General features: G+C 40.7%; 1 protein-coding gene and 1 long non-coding RNA gene across 2 annotated transcripts; one reads left to right on the forward strand and one right to left on the reverse strand.

Annotated features, from left to right (window-relative positions):
- Window positions 1–327: 327 nt before the first annotated feature.
- Window positions 328–7,283, forward strand: ovca2 (OVCA2 serine hydrolase domain containing). Its single transcript, XM_008332902.3, has 2 exons — window positions 328–5,428; window positions 6,627–7,283. The coding sequence occupies exons 1-2, from the start codon at window positions 5,275–5,277 to the stop codon at window positions 7,148–7,150; spliced, it is 678 nt and encodes a 225-aa protein (XP_008331124.1). The 5' UTR covers window positions 328–5,274; the 3' UTR covers window positions 7,151–7,283.
- A 2,854-nt stretch (window positions 7,284–10,137) lies between these two features.
- LOC107990064 (uncharacterized) lies at window positions 10,138–17,158 on the reverse strand. Its single transcript, XR_001761617.2, has 2 exons — window positions 16,936–17,158; window positions 10,138–14,001 (listed from the first exon to the last, which is right to left on the reverse strand). It is a non-coding gene; the product is annotated as an uncharacterized LOC107990064 (long non-coding RNA).
- Between the last annotated feature and the right edge of the window lie 16 nt (window positions 17,159–17,174).

Raw genomic sequence — 17,174 nt, forward strand, 5'->3', positions numbered from 1 at the left:
ATATTATCATTTAAAGTCAATGAACTCTTAAATGATAAGACGTTTTCCTGGTATAATGTCACTTCTGTGTCTATTAGGATTCTGGACTGCCTGAGGCACAGGTGTCAAACTCCCGCCTCTATATACTGGTGGAATTTGTAGTATTAGTGATGTATGCACTATATCATATCGCATAGACTTTTATGCGGTTGGTTGTTTTGGTGTTGGCCTGAAAAAAGATTGACATTAAAAAGAAACTCGAAAGGCTACAGATAAAGAGATATAATAAGAATCAAATACTACTGATGTGGGTTTTATTTCAAATTAAATTTCTCATGTGTTTATAATATTAACCTTTAGTTGTTCCAAATTCAATGTTTACACAAAATTAAAGTTTGTTTCCAAAAAAATCATTACATATCTGGAGAGAAGTGAAAACGTACACAATTGCCGTAAATGTTTCAATAATTATTCAGTTTGGCCCACGACTTCGTCCCAGTTTTTAGTTTTGGTCCGCTGTGAATTTGAGTGTGATATCCCTGGTCTAAGGAATTAAAAAAACATCCCTCTGACTTAATATTTAACCTAGATGTTCTTCACCATATGCTGCAGGGACCAGTGACACGGCGTAGCCCCCCGTCCTCTCTCTTTCTCTCCATCATCCCTGTCTGTTTGTCTCTCCTGCTCCCTCCATCTTGAATCTTATCCCACTGCACTCTTCTCTATTCATAACCCGTGCCACTTCTACACACAGTCCAAAGACCTGATTTATCCTCGGGTGCAGGTTCAGAGTCATTTGTCTCTGAATGTTCACGGGCCTTTGTCCGAAGCTAACAGCATCTGTGAGAAGATCGGCAACCTTTTCCTCAGGACGCCACCTTTTCCTGTCAGTAGAGTGTGAAATAAAGTGTTGTAGCACACAGGGCGGTGGAGCTGCAGTGAAATAATCCCCAAATATCTGTGACAGAAATCACTGACATAAGGAAGACAGCTGTGAAGCACACATGCAGAATATTCCATATGTGGTAAAAAAAAAATAAAAGTCTGAGGTGTTTGATCATAACTGGGATTTCTGTAGGTGACATGGTTTAGGCTTTATTCTAAACATTTATCATTTTCATCACTTTGATCTATAGTCTATGATGCTGTTGCTACTGAAGATATAAATATATGTATATATGTACAGTATATATATATATATATTGGTGGTTAAGGCAGCAGACTTAGGTCTTGGGTCTAAAGCTGCCCCCTGCTCACTTTGGTGATGGGGTAAAATGCATTGTTGTGAGCTGTGTAACACTGACAAATAATTCCCTTTCACTTTGTCTCTAGAGATACAGTTTTGTCTGATTTTCTCAACAATAGATTAAAGCTGAGACTAATCTTTTCTTTGGCTCCTCGTAATCTGATTTGCTAAACCTGTCACCTACCGAATGATGCATCTGTCTGTGTTTAACACTTTTCCTATAGTTAAAAGTTAAACTAAAAGAAAGTTTTTTGAAATGTTCAAATGAATCAAATTACAGATTAAAGTTCTATTGCATTTTTAGAGAGTGCACTTTTCTGGAAATCGGATGTAATTCTTCTAAATTGAATGTAATGTCGCCGCCTGTTCAAGAGAATAAAAAAATTGTCTGAGGCGAAAATCACGTGTTAGTGGTACAGTAGTGCGTTGAAAACTAAATTAGGACAAGGTGGGCAGGAAAAACTCCAAAACAGGGCTAACATTGTCTAAGCTAAATATAAAAAAGCACACTCTCCTTCTATAAAGACTGTACTTCTCACTGAAGTCCGATGAAAATCAGTGCAACCAACAACTAATTTATCTTATGATTTAAATACCAGGTACAAAGACACAAACAAATGGTCAAATATTTATTTTAAAAAAAGTTTCATTTCAACTATTCAAAAATAACTGTTCCAAAAAGCAGTGATGACAAATATGTTCTTGTCGTGATCCATGATAACTTGTAACCTCAGAAATTGCGTCCGTACTGTAGGTGATGCAGTGTTCTTCACTCTGTAACTGCTGTAACACAGTCTGATGACAGTGAAGATGGAGGACCTGGAGAAGTGTCTTGTTTTTCACTGTTAGCTGCAATCTCTAACTTTCTTCTCATTGTTTCTTTTCTTTTCCACTTTCACCCACCTGTCGTCTTCTGGTGAGGTCAGGAATCGGGCTCTTGGCCTGAGGATGACTTCTGAGGTGTGACTAATGTTTCCTCGACTAAATTAGTTAATTCGTTCTTTGTGGTATATTTTTGTTGTGATTTGCTTGCGGAGCGCGATGGACAGTTAAACTGGTTAGTGTCACAGAATTATTATACATCCTGGAAAAATGTAATAGCACAAATGCAACTAAATTAAAACCTAACTGTGCTGCAGAGACCAGTGCCTCAACATCGAGAAAGGTGTGGATTTGTGTGGTTTTTCCCTGAACCCTTCAGCCCTGACTCCTAAGACAGTGTTTGGGGATTAGGTTAATTGTCCAGTTTTAAATTTTTAATAGGTCTGACAGCGAGCGTGAACGGTTGTTTGTCTCTGTATGTGGCCCTGTGGAGGAGCGGCTAACTGTCCTGTAATGTACTTTGCCTTTTGCCTAATGTACACTGCTATTGGCTTCAGGCCCCTCTGTGACCCTTAGGAGGATAAGCTAAAGATGAATGAGTAAATTAAACAACATCCCTGTAGCTGGAAACAACAAATGTTTACATGTCTCTTGTAACCAATAAGACACAGACGTGAAAACACCTGTTCACCTTAGAGGCTGTTTTGTTTTTTTAATGTCACGTGACAAGAATGACAACAAAACACATTCATCACCGTCACTGTCATTTTTATTTCCTGTCATGGCATCCATCTTGGTGAGCTGCGTCTTGTTGCCGTGCAGTGTCTTCCTGGGACCATTGTAAAAAGACAGACTCCTACAATAGTCATGATGCTCTTTTCAATTGTCTGTCTTCCTCCATATGAGGACACTCTCATTGTGCCTGGCCTACATTGCCAGCTCCAGTGAGGATCTGGAGCAGACAGGACATTTGTCACACACTTCTTTGTCCTCATTTATGTGCACACACTCTTCACGGATCACACACAAATTCACAGATTATTGATCAACCACTGTCTGTGCTGAGGACACCGGAGGACACCACCCGCAGACCTGTCCTGTCCCGTCCTCACTGGGTGTAACTGCTGGACGTCTCTTGTTTTGCTTCCTGGCTCCAGCTGCAAAGTTGAAACTCTGCGTCCTGATGATCAGTGTTCTGGAGGACACACAGCTGGATGATGTGGCTAATTTTAAAATTGAATGCTTTCAATTTGAATCACAGTGTTTTGTGACTTTCCTAATTACATCAGTGCAGTGAATGAATGGCTCTGGTCCTCATAATTAGTGTCTTCAATTACATGCTATAGATTTGTTTTCTTACTCAGATCCACAGTCAGAATCTTCATGCTGGTGGTGTTTTGCCAGCAGGGAGCTGGAGGGGCTGATATAAACACTGCTTCATGAGGTTATGGTGCACCACTGCCCCCTATGGACAATAATCACACATATTACAGTTTTTACTTTTCCTCAGATTATCATTGGTAATTATTCATCTATTTTTTTTTACATAAATTATTTTCTTCATCTTCTTTGCAATGATTTGATTTTGACTTTTTCCTACTATTTGTTTTATTCCTTTTTTCCATAGTGTTTATTCAAAGTTAAAATTCACTAATTAATTTATTTACTTCATTCCAAATGTATTTTAGAGGTAGGTTTCCCCACGTACACATGTTAACACAGAGGCAACATTACACTATACAGAATCAGCATCAGTTACCACCGGCCTCGAACCTGTGACAATGCACTAATTAGGACACAAACACAAACAAACACTAAAGGTTTGTGATACAGACAATTTTATTTCAGGGTCTCTGTCTGTTTGTCTCTCCTCTTTATAAACAATATATAACGATGATGATTGTTGCAGTTTTAGTTAAGTTAATATTCAACCCATTCTGGCTGCACAAAAAAACTTAAGCTGCAAAACAGTCCTTGGCTTTTACTTCCTACGTCTCCTTTCCAATATGTGCCAGGCATTTGCACCAAGAAACTGAACCTAGACTATTGCTTCAGGTAATAGCATAGCACGCACACCTTACTCTTTCTTTTTTTTTTCTTTTTTTCTTTTTTTTTGTATTTGTGAAAAAAAAAGTCTTATATTGTCCTGTTAAAAATCCTGGAGTTCTAGGAAAACAATTATAAAAATAAAATATACAAGTAATAAAAAGGTATTAATTGTAGCTGAGTTAAGTGTTACACAGTTTAGTCAATAAGACACTCATTGCCTGGTTTACTGTGAGTCTCCAAGACTAATTATGTCAGTAGATGTTTGCAGCATGTCATGTCACTGAAATGAAAGGCTGGAGCTTCATCAGTATGAGCCACACAGCCTACAGGCTGTTAATCTGAGTTACCACTGAAGAAAAGCAGTCCAGACAGACAGTGATGCATGAGGGAAAAGTTTGATTTGAAGAGCTGTCAAACCTTTCAAAACTTTGAGCTTGCTTCAATTTCATGTGATGAAAAATGACTGATGATGTGGTCTGACAAAATACCACTTTGATGGGACTACATAAAGATGAGACAGCATGATTAATTTAAAACTGTAAATGTGTATAATTACTATTGGCCACACAATACCTGCTCTCGCCACCATTGCTGTAACCACCTCAGATCCCTGACTACCAATTACAATACCAATTTTTTTTAAAACCGTGGATTGCTTAAAAATGATTATTATATTTTTTAAAGCAAGCTTTGAATAGTTTATTTTGTAGAGGGAAACAGAATATTTCACATAATTATAAAGGAAATCTATGAGTATTACATAGATTCTGCAAACGGAAAAAGCAAAAAAAAAACATGTCATTTTTCATAAGAGTTTTCAAGTTCGTGATTTCCTTAATACCAAAAAGCATAATATAGCATAAAATATAGCAAATATAGACGTTGAAGTTCCAAAGTGTTGCCTCGTGGTGGCAGTAAAGCAACTACACGGAAGTAAGCTGTCAGTAATAACCGCCGATGACGAAGACGAAACCAACCGGGTGGATCAATGAGTGGAACGAAGTAAAACTTTTATGAATGTTAAAACCCTGAGACATTTTAAATATACTTCGCTGTAAAAGCTTACACCGGTCAATGTTTTTCGTTTGTTTTTAACACTTACAGTAGTTTAAATATAGTTTAAATACATAGAATACGCAGTCGTCTCTCATCTTAAGCTAAGTCAGGCTAAAGTCTCCATGGCTCCTCTGCGGGTCCTGTGTGTCCACGGTTACCGACAGAACGGCAGCTCTTTCCGGGAAAAGACCGGAGCTCTGCGGAAACTGCTGAAGAAGCAGGTGGAGCTGGTTTATGTGAGCGCCCCACACAGTGTCCCACAAAGCAGCAGTGGCGGTGAGTCTGCCCTACTTTGCGTTTTAATTTGTACAAATGAATGTCGTTGAAGATTTGAAAGCTCTATTTACCCCCAGCAGTAAAGCGGCAGCATGAACGCAGCCCTCGTCCCATGACCACTGGAGTTAAATTTAGCAGTTCACCTGTCCATCGCAGAATCTTTTCAGTGTTTTGAAGTGTTGATAGTCAAAGACCTTAATTATATATACTTTATGTAAATATATACAGTATATACTGTATATATACACACACGCCTTATTCTTGATTTGCTTAAGAATTGCTTTCTTTTAATACTATTCCTGTCAATATTTATTCTCCTCTGAATATTGTGACTACTGCCCTCTAGTGGCTATGTGTTTTTTATACACTTAAGACATCGTTCTTTTATAAATTACAAATTAATATAAAAACCTCAAAATCTACTAAGGTAAAATTAATTGGACAATTCACATTAATTATAAGTGGTATGTTTTAGGAGTTTATTTGTTTGGGTTTTAGGAAAGTCTTAGGAACATGTCATAGTAATCAGAGGCCAATTGATGGTCTGTGATGGACCCTGGTTTCTGGTTTATTAAACACTTTCTAAATGATTTTTTTATTCTGTAAATATAATGTCCGTATTTAATGGAAGTTAAAATATAATCAAGACCAAAAAAAAACAAATAAAGGACTTCAGAATAATTACTTTTGCCCTGTCATAAAAGAGTTTCATTTAGAAATTAATAAGACATAAAAAAGTGAGTCTTGGGCCACATGATGTTACAGTGGTTGATGCTCCTGCCTTACAGCAGGGGTTGCTGTAGATTTTGGTCTAAGGTGTGAGTGTGAATGGTTGTTGTGTCAATATGTGGCCCTGGGATGGACGGTGGTCCAGTGTTTAGGCGGCCTTCCCCCTAGGACACCTGGGACTTCCTCACATTCTCTGATTCTGTTGTTTTCCTCCTCATTAGATTAATGCATACATTGTGTTTTCTTAAAAAACATAATAATGACTTTGTTCTGTCCACGTGGTCTGGGCTGTGTGAGCGTGAAACACTGTCCACAGATGGGGGGGAAACTGATGGAGCTTAATTAAACCCAGCCGCTATTCCCCTGACTATGAAACTGGGAATTTACTGCTGCACGTGTCATATTAGCTGCTGTGCTGTGACTTCATTAAAAATGACACTTTAATGTGTGTTTTTGTTCCTTGGTCAAGACTCTTCAGAGAAGGATAATAGTTCACGTCCGGGCCCTGTGGGTGATGAAGAACAGAGGGGCTGGTGGTTTTCTGACGTCCAGGCTCGAAGCTTCAATGCTCAGCAGCACTGTGTGAAAAGCCTGGGCCTTGATGAGAGTGTGTCTGCTGTAAGGGAAGCTGTTCAGGTCCAAGGACCATTTGACGGCATCTTGGGCTTCAGCCAGGGAGCAGCTTTTGTTGCCATGCTGTGCTCGCTTCAGGAGAAAGGACTGGAGCCGGAGTTCAGCTTCCGCTTTGCCATCCTTGTCGCTGGTTTCCGCAGCGCGTGTACAGAACACCAGATGTTCTACGACGCTCCCCTCCAGATCCCCTCCCTGCATGTGTTTGGGCTGGAGGACCGAGTCATCCCTGACAACATGAGCAGAGAGCTCCTCCCCTCCTTCCTCCAGCCTCAGGTTCTGACTCATCCTGGTGGCCATTTTGTTCCTGCTGCATCTGCTCACAGACAGACCTACCAGGATTTTCTCAACACATTTCAGTGAGACCTACAACCTGTGTGGGGACTCCAGTGCTTAAATCTGCCTAATGAGTGTTAAAGTGAACGGTGTAGAACACTGTGGTTCTTCAAAGACGAGATGTTCCCGTACCCAACAAAAATAAAGATATTTATTTACACTTTTCTAGTCCCTGACCTTTATTACCTTTATTAATTATTCAATTTTTTTCCCTAAAGAAATTCCTGACCTGTACGAGGTAAGTAAAAAAGTTGTAAGACAAATTGAACACATATGACATTGTCAAATGTTTGTAGTTCTAAGGATGTGCTCCAAAACGGGTCCAAACTTGGTCTAAGGACTGAAGTCTTTACAATTTTGGATTAAAAAAACTCAAATGGAGCAACATCAAAACCTACTGTGAAGCTGCAACAGGTTTTGGTCTTGCTTTTCAAAGGGTTAAAAAACGTAGATCAAATCAAGTGTAACACGTGTTAACAACAAAATGTCAAACTTTGAAAGCTGTTGCAGACCCCTCAGAGACTTGTTCCCACGTGTTTGTTGTTAGTTCTACAGTTACATGAGGTTAAAGTTTTAGAAACTGAAAATGTTTTACTGACTTGAATAAATGCCCTCCACTACTGCTTTGTTTATTTTTCTGAAGTGGTATTAATGTCACGTGATCTGAGTATGTAAAGTAATAGAAGTTGGTTTCATGAGAGCAGATTAACCCCATTAGACTAAAGTCATTAATACAAACTGCAAAACTGAGCCAAATACTTTCAGCCTACAGTAACTGTGAAATTAAACACAGTATGTAGGATTTCCGTGGACATTATACTACTGTAGTTGAGTACACTTTTTGGAGAACTGGATGAATGGCTTTGGAGTGTTCGCGCAGAATTCTTGTATAGTAGTGTTCATAACAGCAACTGAAAAATGTTCTTTAAAAAAAAAATCAGCCCTAGATCCTAGGAACTCTCTGTGACTGTGGAAAGTTATGTCTAGAATTTGACAGCACTGAGCCCCGGTGGAAAAGCTGATGGCGTGGTATCGCTCTGTAAAACAACAGCTTCACAATTAGCTCCAATCCGTTGATATGTCACGTCAAAAGTGCCGCTTGGCTACGTTTACATTAGAGTTGAGCGCCGTTGCGTTTGTCGGCCACACGCAGGTCACGGGACTGTGACTGCCGTCAGGGTGAAGGAGGCGATGCTCTCCTGTGTGTGGCTCAGAGAGACAGGTTTATGTGCACTGTGCTGGGTTCAAGGACATGTTGTTCCTTCACAGCTGAAGCATGTGCATGTCAGACCTCACTGCTTCAATTGTTTCCAGATGTGTGTGCGCGTTCTCTATGTCTCTCTCTCCCTCCCTCCCTCTCTCCTCTCTCTTTCTTTGCTTTCATCGCCCACCTCTGCCTTGTTTCCAACACTTCTCCTCATCCTCCTCCTTCCTGCAGTCTGCATGTGTCATCATCAGTGGGTACAACAAACCCTGTCACATACCTGCCCTCCTTACAACACATGGCCTAAAATAGTGTTGTTTGTGTGTGTGTGTGTGTGTGTGTGTGTGTGTGTGTGTGTGTGTGTGTGTGTGTGTGTGTGTGAGCTCCTCTTTCCAGAGGATCTTCCTGCAGGTGGTTGATTGTACTGATGTGTTTAAGTAATTCCAGAAAGCAGTGTCCAACTCCTCTGTTTTAATTCCTCTTTGATTAATTAACGGTTAATTAATAACACATGAGCTGTTTCGACATCATAACCCACTCCTGTTGATGCATTAATTACACTACGTGGACCTGTTTCTCCATTCGGCCCCTTGTATTTGCTCTCTCCTGGGCTCCCCTGTGGTCCTTGTGTCCCTCCAAGACCTCGGCTTACAAAAAAAAAACACATACAAGCACACACACATGGTTTTGATAACAAGGAAGAGATGAGTGGAGAGAGTGAGTAGAGAGAGCGAGTGAGGGAAAACAGTAAAAGAAAAAACTCCGAGGGTCAATGTTGCCAGTAAGTTTTACAACAGAGCCATGACTCTCTTCTCAGGAATCCATTCCCTCTGTTGCACAACAACCGGGAAATAATGGAATGAGAGACAGGGACAGATGAGGGTGGAGTTATCCTCCCACTCTCCCCTTGCCTCTCCCACTCTGCCTCTCTGGCTGTTGCAGTTAAAAAAGCCTGGGTATGGGCACAGTTGTTCACTTTGAAGGGTCACTTTTTCCCCATGTGGAGTGCCGGGGATGAAGCTGGGGCAGATGGGTGTGTCAGGCCACAGATGGGCTTTGTTTTGATTATGGAGAGTTTGTTGTTATGGGAGACAGAAGGGGGAGGAGCAGCAAACTGTGTGTGTCTATATAAGACATGCACATTAACACCAAAGTGCCGGGTCATCCCATGGACCGGACTCATCCGGACACTGACTCTTACTAACTCCACTTTGTTACTGCTGCCTATACTGAGCGCTCCCACTGGAATAACCTCTGTTTACAAAATACTCAGCAGAGGAGATGAGGTTTCTGACTCCAGGTCCATGACATCTGGATTTATACACATCTTTCTTTTTAACCCTTTCATAGTTTTGTCAACATCATTATCTACAGTTTTTGGATTCCAGCAGATGGAGAGCTGAAGACAGATGGACTGATTGGATTTTAACCCAGTGTTTTTTGTTTGTTTTTTGTATTTTTGTAGAAATTACAAGTCGTACTGCTTTAATTGTAAACATGATTGTGTGTTGGCGCATTTGATTGTCAGATTGGTATGCTGCTGCAGATGGCTGTGATGTCATTTCATAGTGAACGGCTTGCATCAGTATCACATGGGACTGAGACGTGCCTCTCTGCTTCCTCTGCGTGTCAGTGAACTTATGTTTGTTCTTTTTTGTAGAAGGGGGGCTTGGGCTCACATCAAGACCAAAAACCTGGTCCTGATGGTCCTAAATGTTTGTCTAACTTAGTGTGACGATGTGAATTTGTAGTTATCTGAAGGTAAGGGTTTGTCATTGTGCCAAACCTTCTCTTGCCAATGCTGCTGTTAATGTCCTTTTTAGAAGTATTTCTTCACTTGTTCTTGTTGTTGTTGTTGTTGATGATGACTTCTGATCAGGTTTAAAGGCTCATTTTATTCTCCAAAGTCACAGGTCAGAGCGAAGAAGACACGACAAACGTTTAGTGCGAAGATGAGGTGGACAAATGGTCAGTTTAGTATTTCAGCTCGATTTAAGAATATTAAACTCGTAGTATTCAACATAGTGCATTGTGTATTTACGAACGTCAAAAGTTGGACAAACAAAAGTGGAGAGTGTTAAAAGTGATAGTAAAACCATGACTCTGCTCTTTTGCACCTTCCACAGCAACTGTATTGATGTCAGTGGACAAAACCCATTGAATGTCTTCGTTTATACGCAGTAAGTGTGTGTGCCTGGTCTTAAACAATAAGCTACAGTTGTTCATGTGTGTCCATATGTGGGTGCGCAGCTACCATATGGGTGGGATTTGGTTTTTTTTGCATGCATTCCCACACGCTTCTGGTTTCTTCTCCTTTGTGGGTTTCCTGTTTGTGTGGACAACGAGTAGTTCCACAGAAGCTAAAACCCGTCTACCTGTCTGCACGCAAACCCCTGATGTCCTCCATCGATCCCAGCCACTGGCTAAGACATAAGACACTAAGTCATTTTTTATATTTCAATTTTTTTTCCTCCCTTGTGATACAGATATATTTGATTAAATGCTATGTCTTCAACCTGGGTGTGTCCGGGGCAGTTCATCAGCTGAATTCCAGATGTGGTCACAGGTCAAGGCATTGTGTGAGTGTGTGTGGATGTACAGAGGTTAAACAGGGACACAGCCCGGGCCTCTGAAGTGTGAACAGCAGCTGGATGATCTATGATGTCAACTGTAGACATTTTTTCTGCTTGTCTGCTTTGCTGGACTCTTTTAGAGGCCGAGCCTCGGCCCTGGCACCGAGAGAGTTGTGGTTTGGCTGTCCTTAGAGGTGTCTGACACTGCAGGGGGAGATATTAGTCATTGTGACTAGGGAGGAGAACTTTGGTAGAGTCTGGATACAACAGGGAGAGTGAAAGGGAGAGAGAGGGAGAAGGAGAGAGAGTAATGTCTTGGCTCCCCCCAAAATATGTGAGCAATGTTGCTCAATCTTGTTTGTGTCAGGGGAATGTTTCTCAGTTTGGAGAATATTTCCAGATAAAAAAAAAATAATAATAAGTGTTCATTTCTGTAGCACTTCAGTAGCTCACTGATATTTGTAGAGAAATACAAAGAATGTTTCAGTAAAGCTGTTTATCATTTAATAATCACCAACACATGACTCTGGTAAACACCCAAAAAAAACTGTTGTATTTCATTGCGCAACACATAAATGATTTTGTTCCACAGTGTGAAAAAACAGTGCAGTTTATCAGTGAAATCAGTGAATATGCATTTAGTTGTAGTCTGGTGTGTGTTCTTGTTTAGATGAGGAGCTGAAGTCAAAAACGTTTTTCAGGTCCAGTATAATATTTAGGACATAATGCTAAATAGCCTTAGTTTTAAGGCTGAGATTTAGAGTTAATATTAAAAATGGCAAAAGTTTAAGTTTGGGCAAATGAACTATGTTTAGTTTTCACCAAAAAGACAGACAAGTGTGTGTGTGTGTGTGTCTGAGTGTGTTTATGTCAGAGAGACAGAGAAACAGAAGAGGAAGACAAACAGTACGTTTACCTGTCAGCCCTGAACAGTAAGAGTTTATGTGCTGCTGTTCTACTGTCAGCACATGAGCTCTTACAGTGCAGGGAGGCAGAGGAAAAAACAACTTTTCACTATCTGCTTTTACTTTTCAATATAGAATAGGAATAGATAGACAGAGAGAGAGAGGATAAAATAGAACAACAGAATTAAATAATAAAAATTCAAGACTTCTCCTTGTCATTAAAGATTAAAACCTTTTTACTTTCCAGGAGTTTCTAGAAAGTTATTACCTAAAAGCATTGTTGTAGTCTGTTTGTCTAAAGGTGGATCTATTTTACAAACAGATATCTAACGTTTCCATGTGTTTTCCCATAAACCTGGAGGGGAAAATTGAGGATAATTCATCACAGTCAAAGCCATAGCCTTTAAAGTTTATGAGTAAATTTGATTAACACAAGATAAAAATGCCAACGAGAATAAGATTTAATTTCATGTATCAATATGAAAATTGTTTACTGGAAATCCTTTCATCTTTCTCCTTTTTCCATTTTACGGCTACATTTCCTTGACTTTGATGTATTGTCCCTGTGCTTTTTCCAAAGTGGAATTTCATCTCACATCATGTTCTTTTCTCTCGCAACTCTATACTCATGTTGGCATAACACTGTGTCCTTCGCTTATTATTTTCCCAGTTCGTTCTTACAAACCTTCAAAATATTGAGGAAGTCTGAGCTTAGACAGCTGCCACAGACAGTACCAGTGGTACACTGCTATACCTCCATGCTGTCACTTACACCTGAAAACTGCACTCTCAGAACAGTTTTTTATTTTTTTCCTGAGAGATTGTTGTGGCGGTTAAAGAAACTTCTTTGCATACCTTCTTTGTTCTCTCATATCGTATCACTAACAAAGTAAGAAAAGTTTGCACTGTAATTCATGCAATTGTATGCATAAATATTACCACAAAACAGAACGTTATTGACATTTTTTTATTTTATACAATCATACACGTTTCTGCATAATAATAATACTAATAATACTAATAGGTTTAAACGTGGAAAAAAAAGACTTTATGAACAGCTCAAACTCTGCCTGCAGATGGCAGTGTAAATCTAGATATAAGGCTGAAGAAGAGTGGCTCAAGGACAAATACATTCTTTGTGTGTTGGTGTTTTTGTATGTGTGTGATGTTGGGGTATGTCTAAGTGGGTTAGCCCACCTGTGTGGATCTAGTGTGTGGTTTCTTCCTGCAGGTTACACCACTGCCCACTGGGAATTCTGGGTTCTGCTGCTTTGAAGTGAGGTTGCTCTACTCAGATCAACAGAGAGCTGAGCAGGTGGTGGAGCTGGCTGACTCATTGGTTCAGCTTATTACTGTATTCAGAGATCAACCCTTTAAAAAAATCATTATATTCAATAAAGGCACGGGTGAGAAACTAAATGTGGCACTGCTATACTTTTGGGGGGGGGGGGTTTAGTTGTCAAACTGTTTTTGGTGAATCAGACAGACTATGTCACGAGCAGCTTAATCACTCTGAATTACAGTACTGCATATTTATTCACATTATGAGGACATGGCAAAAACATCTTTTCTTTTCTGAACATATGTTTACAAGAACGCATGACTGACCTCTGACCTTGTTTGTGAACCAGACGATGTCATTTACAAAGGAAACTTAATTAAATCAGAACTTTCTTGTCTCTCCTTTCTTTCTTGATGTTAACTATCCCTAACGACCATGGCTGTAGACTGTTACCATGGTGCTGATGCTAGAGTAACAATCTAAAGCCACGGTTGCCATGGAGACAGCAAGATGGAGGAGGAGCTGAAGTTGGCATGGAAACTGGAAAATGGGAACCGCAAGGTTTCATTGGTGTGAGGAAGGATGTTACGCAGATAGATCGTGTAGGACTCCCCCAACGCAAGCCCACTCTTTCTGAGCCACAGAGAACAAACACAGAATCTTCAACACATTTATTCAACTTCAGCTGTCAACCATTTTGGGGCCAAACCCCATTAATCTTCTTCTTCCTCTCTGTCTGTGTTTCCTTTGGCAACATACTGGTGCATTGCTAGGCTTCAGTAGCCATGACTGTAGACTGTTACTGTACCGTGACACTGTATAAGCAGTAAGCAGTCTAAAGCCAAGGTGCTGATGCTCTGGCCAAGTAATAAAGATGTGGAAGTCAAAGAGCCAAACTTTCTGCTGATGGGACCCTGTGTCAGAATAAAAAGAAAGAAGGATATGGGTGCAGTGTAATTGCAGCAAAACGTAAAACAGTTTTTCTGAGAAAGCTGATGATCAGTGCAGTTGATGATTGAAGGACTGGAGACACCCGTTCAAAACATGCTGTAAATTACTGGTGTGTTTTTATACCACATACTCAATATTTCTTTACAAACACACTGGGGTAAAATATGTGAAACATCCATAAACTGCTGCAGAGCTGTCCCTTGTCTTCTCATACATACATTCCCACTGTTACGGTGGGCGTTGCTATTCCCAAATTATGATAATACAGACATTTCTGGGAATGACCTACTTACATGATAACTTTGTAATTGGCAGGAAAAGTTGAGTTGTGACAAAAAAGTGAAACAGAACACTCACTAAATGTTATGATTTTGCATTAATTATAGATTGTACATTATTCATTATCTAATCGTTCATATAATGTGAGTACATAAATGTTCAAAGGATATGCATAACATGTAATAATAGCTACTCAGTCACCTGTGTTACTGGACACCCAGTTAAGAAAACTTATTTTAGACCTCTTGAAGTGGATAGACTTTCGTCACTGACTCAACAGTGTTCTCTCCCTCTGACCTAGATAGTGTTTATATGTATGCAAGAGTGAGTGAGTGAGAGAGTGAGAGAGCGGGTAAAGCAGCTTTGCAAAGAGTGTGTGTAGAAGTTTTTGGATTTCACTGGTTATGTAAAAGTATGTATATTTATATCCTTAAGAGATTAGTATAATTAGAGAATTGACATTATTTTCTATACGCACACATTCTTCTTCATTGCTAAGCTGAAAAACTTCTAAAAAAGAAACTCTACTTGAAATCATGACTCTCTGACTCCTTTATCTGTGTATCTTTCACATTCTACCGGGTTTAGCTACGCGTTATTTCGACATACACGTGGTATGTTTCTTTTCTTTTTTTTCTTTTTTTTTTATTTGTTGAGTACCCCAACATGACGGTACATATTTAGACAAAAAATAAAGAAGGCATTTTATATAATTTTAAACGTTTGTTCAAACTATTACTTTTTTTCTGTCCACGTCAGGCGCAACTTTAACAACGGCTTTCTTTATAAACAACAATAGCGTTTCTTGTTCAGCACCACACCGCGTGGAACAGCGACACAGCGGTGCTCGAGCCTACCACTGTCCCTGGTCCTGATTTGGACCACAGCCGTATGGTGAAAAACGTACTAAATAATTCATAACAGTGTTTGACATGTAAATCCTTACGTCCATCTTTCCAGATCTAACCTGTTTCCGTTTAAACCTGTCAGAAGGGAAGCACGACGGAGACTTTGCGGTCTCTGCATCACCACTACTGAATAAATGATTAAATCACGCGTCTCAGTGCTCGTGAAGTCACATGCCCGAGGCCAAGCGTGTATGACGTCACATCACAAACAAACCAATCACCGGTAGTTCCATTCTGCCGTTTGACTTATCAGAGAGCGTGGGTAGTGGCTTGGTCTGGCTCGGTTTCCGTGGCACCGGGGAGAAACCGCCTCGACTGTGTGGGTTGTGTTAACGAGCATGCGGATCTTCCTCCAATGCGTGTCAGGCAGGGAGTCTTAGCAGGGAGTCTTAGAGTCCTGATGCTTAAAAGTCGACACCACGGAGAGTCCTGATGCTTAAAAGTCGACACCTGCCTTTATTTCAATTGCTTTTACTTTAATTTTTAGGTTATTTTTTAATATACATGACAGGTGAAATAAATGCTATGATGTATGAGGCTGTTAAAGAGACGATCCACTGATTGTGTTATTAATTGTTATGTTGATGTAAAGCGGTTCGAATGGCTGCTCTAAGACACATACAGTACTTGTCATTAATCCTGCACAACATAAGGCGTATCGACGACTTGTGAATGAACCAGAAGCTTCATTGACTTCCTAAAACCTACTCCTCCCCCGTGTATTCTACGTGCATGAACCCCTTTGACACTGCGCGTCAACGCCGCCCACGCACGTTGGAGGATCACACTGCGGTTCGCGCGTGCGTGCACATGACGAGTGTGTCCCTGATGCCTTTAAAAGGGGATGGTTGTGCGAGTGAGAGAGACTGCGCATCATCTGCAAAGTGCGCAAGAGTGACGCAGGGCTGACTTAATTGCCTGGCTACGTCACAGCGATCTGAGATTGAAGATGGTTAGTGGGGTGGGGAGGGGAGTGAGCGGGTAAAGGAAAGCGCCGACCGGAAGTGCATGAAGGGTAGAAACAAGGAGAGGAGGGGAAGGAGAGGGAGGATGGATGAGGTGCGCCACACCGGAAGAAAGTGATGGCTATAATGTCATTACTATCACCGGAAACCTCCCAGTGTACCACGCGCTACCCGGGACTGTGGGAGTTGATGTGGGAGCACACACCTCCTCTGCCCCCCTTCCGAATCCCACGCACACTACTGTACAGAGTCCCACATGTACACGCACACTGGGACGCAGATGTTTAAAGTTGTAACGTGCGTGTAACATCTGGACATCTGGACCACCGAAGGTCTTCAGTCCTTAGAAGTGAGACTGTGATCAGATGACAACCTGAGACCCTGAATCAGGTGTAACCTGCGGTGACCGTAATCACTGTAACCATAGTAATTTCTCGTCACACGCGTCTTGTGTCAATTTTAACAGTAAACGTTTTTTGTTTGTTTGTTTGTTTGTTTTTTTACGGTTTTCTTTTTCTACATCTTATGTAGTCTGTTTTGCTCGACTGCTGCCCACATGGGAGAGAGAGAATGAGTCACACTGCAGCAACTTCCATTCAGAGTGGAGATGAGAGCAGGGTCGATCAAAGCAGATCATAAAGCTTCTAAAACGACTTGAACCTCTAAAAGGAGTGCCTTTATTTTCGAGTATAAATCTAATCTGCATTAAAAGAAAAATAACAATAAAAAGGAAAAATGAACTTACCTCAGTTGAAGTTCCCAGTGTGGAACTGCTGTAGAACCATCTCAACACCATCGGTCTTCAGCACCACCAAGCTGTGTGCGCAAATCTGTGCCATGTCGTGTCCGCACACAGACACCGTCGTCCCTCTCCAAAGTCTCTTCCCATACAGACAGGGCTCTCCCATCAACTCTAGGCTTTTTATAGAGATCCCGTAGTAACTCGTGGAGGGAGAGGGGAAGGGTGGAAGTGGGGGTGGGGGG

This window comes from Cynoglossus semilaevis, chromosome 19, assembly GCF_000523025.1.
Source record: "Cynoglossus semilaevis isolate Cse_v1.0 chromosome 19, Cse_v1.0, whole genome shotgun sequence".
Lineage (NCBI taxonomy): Eukaryota > Metazoa > Chordata > Actinopteri > Pleuronectiformes > Cynoglossidae > Cynoglossus > Cynoglossus semilaevis.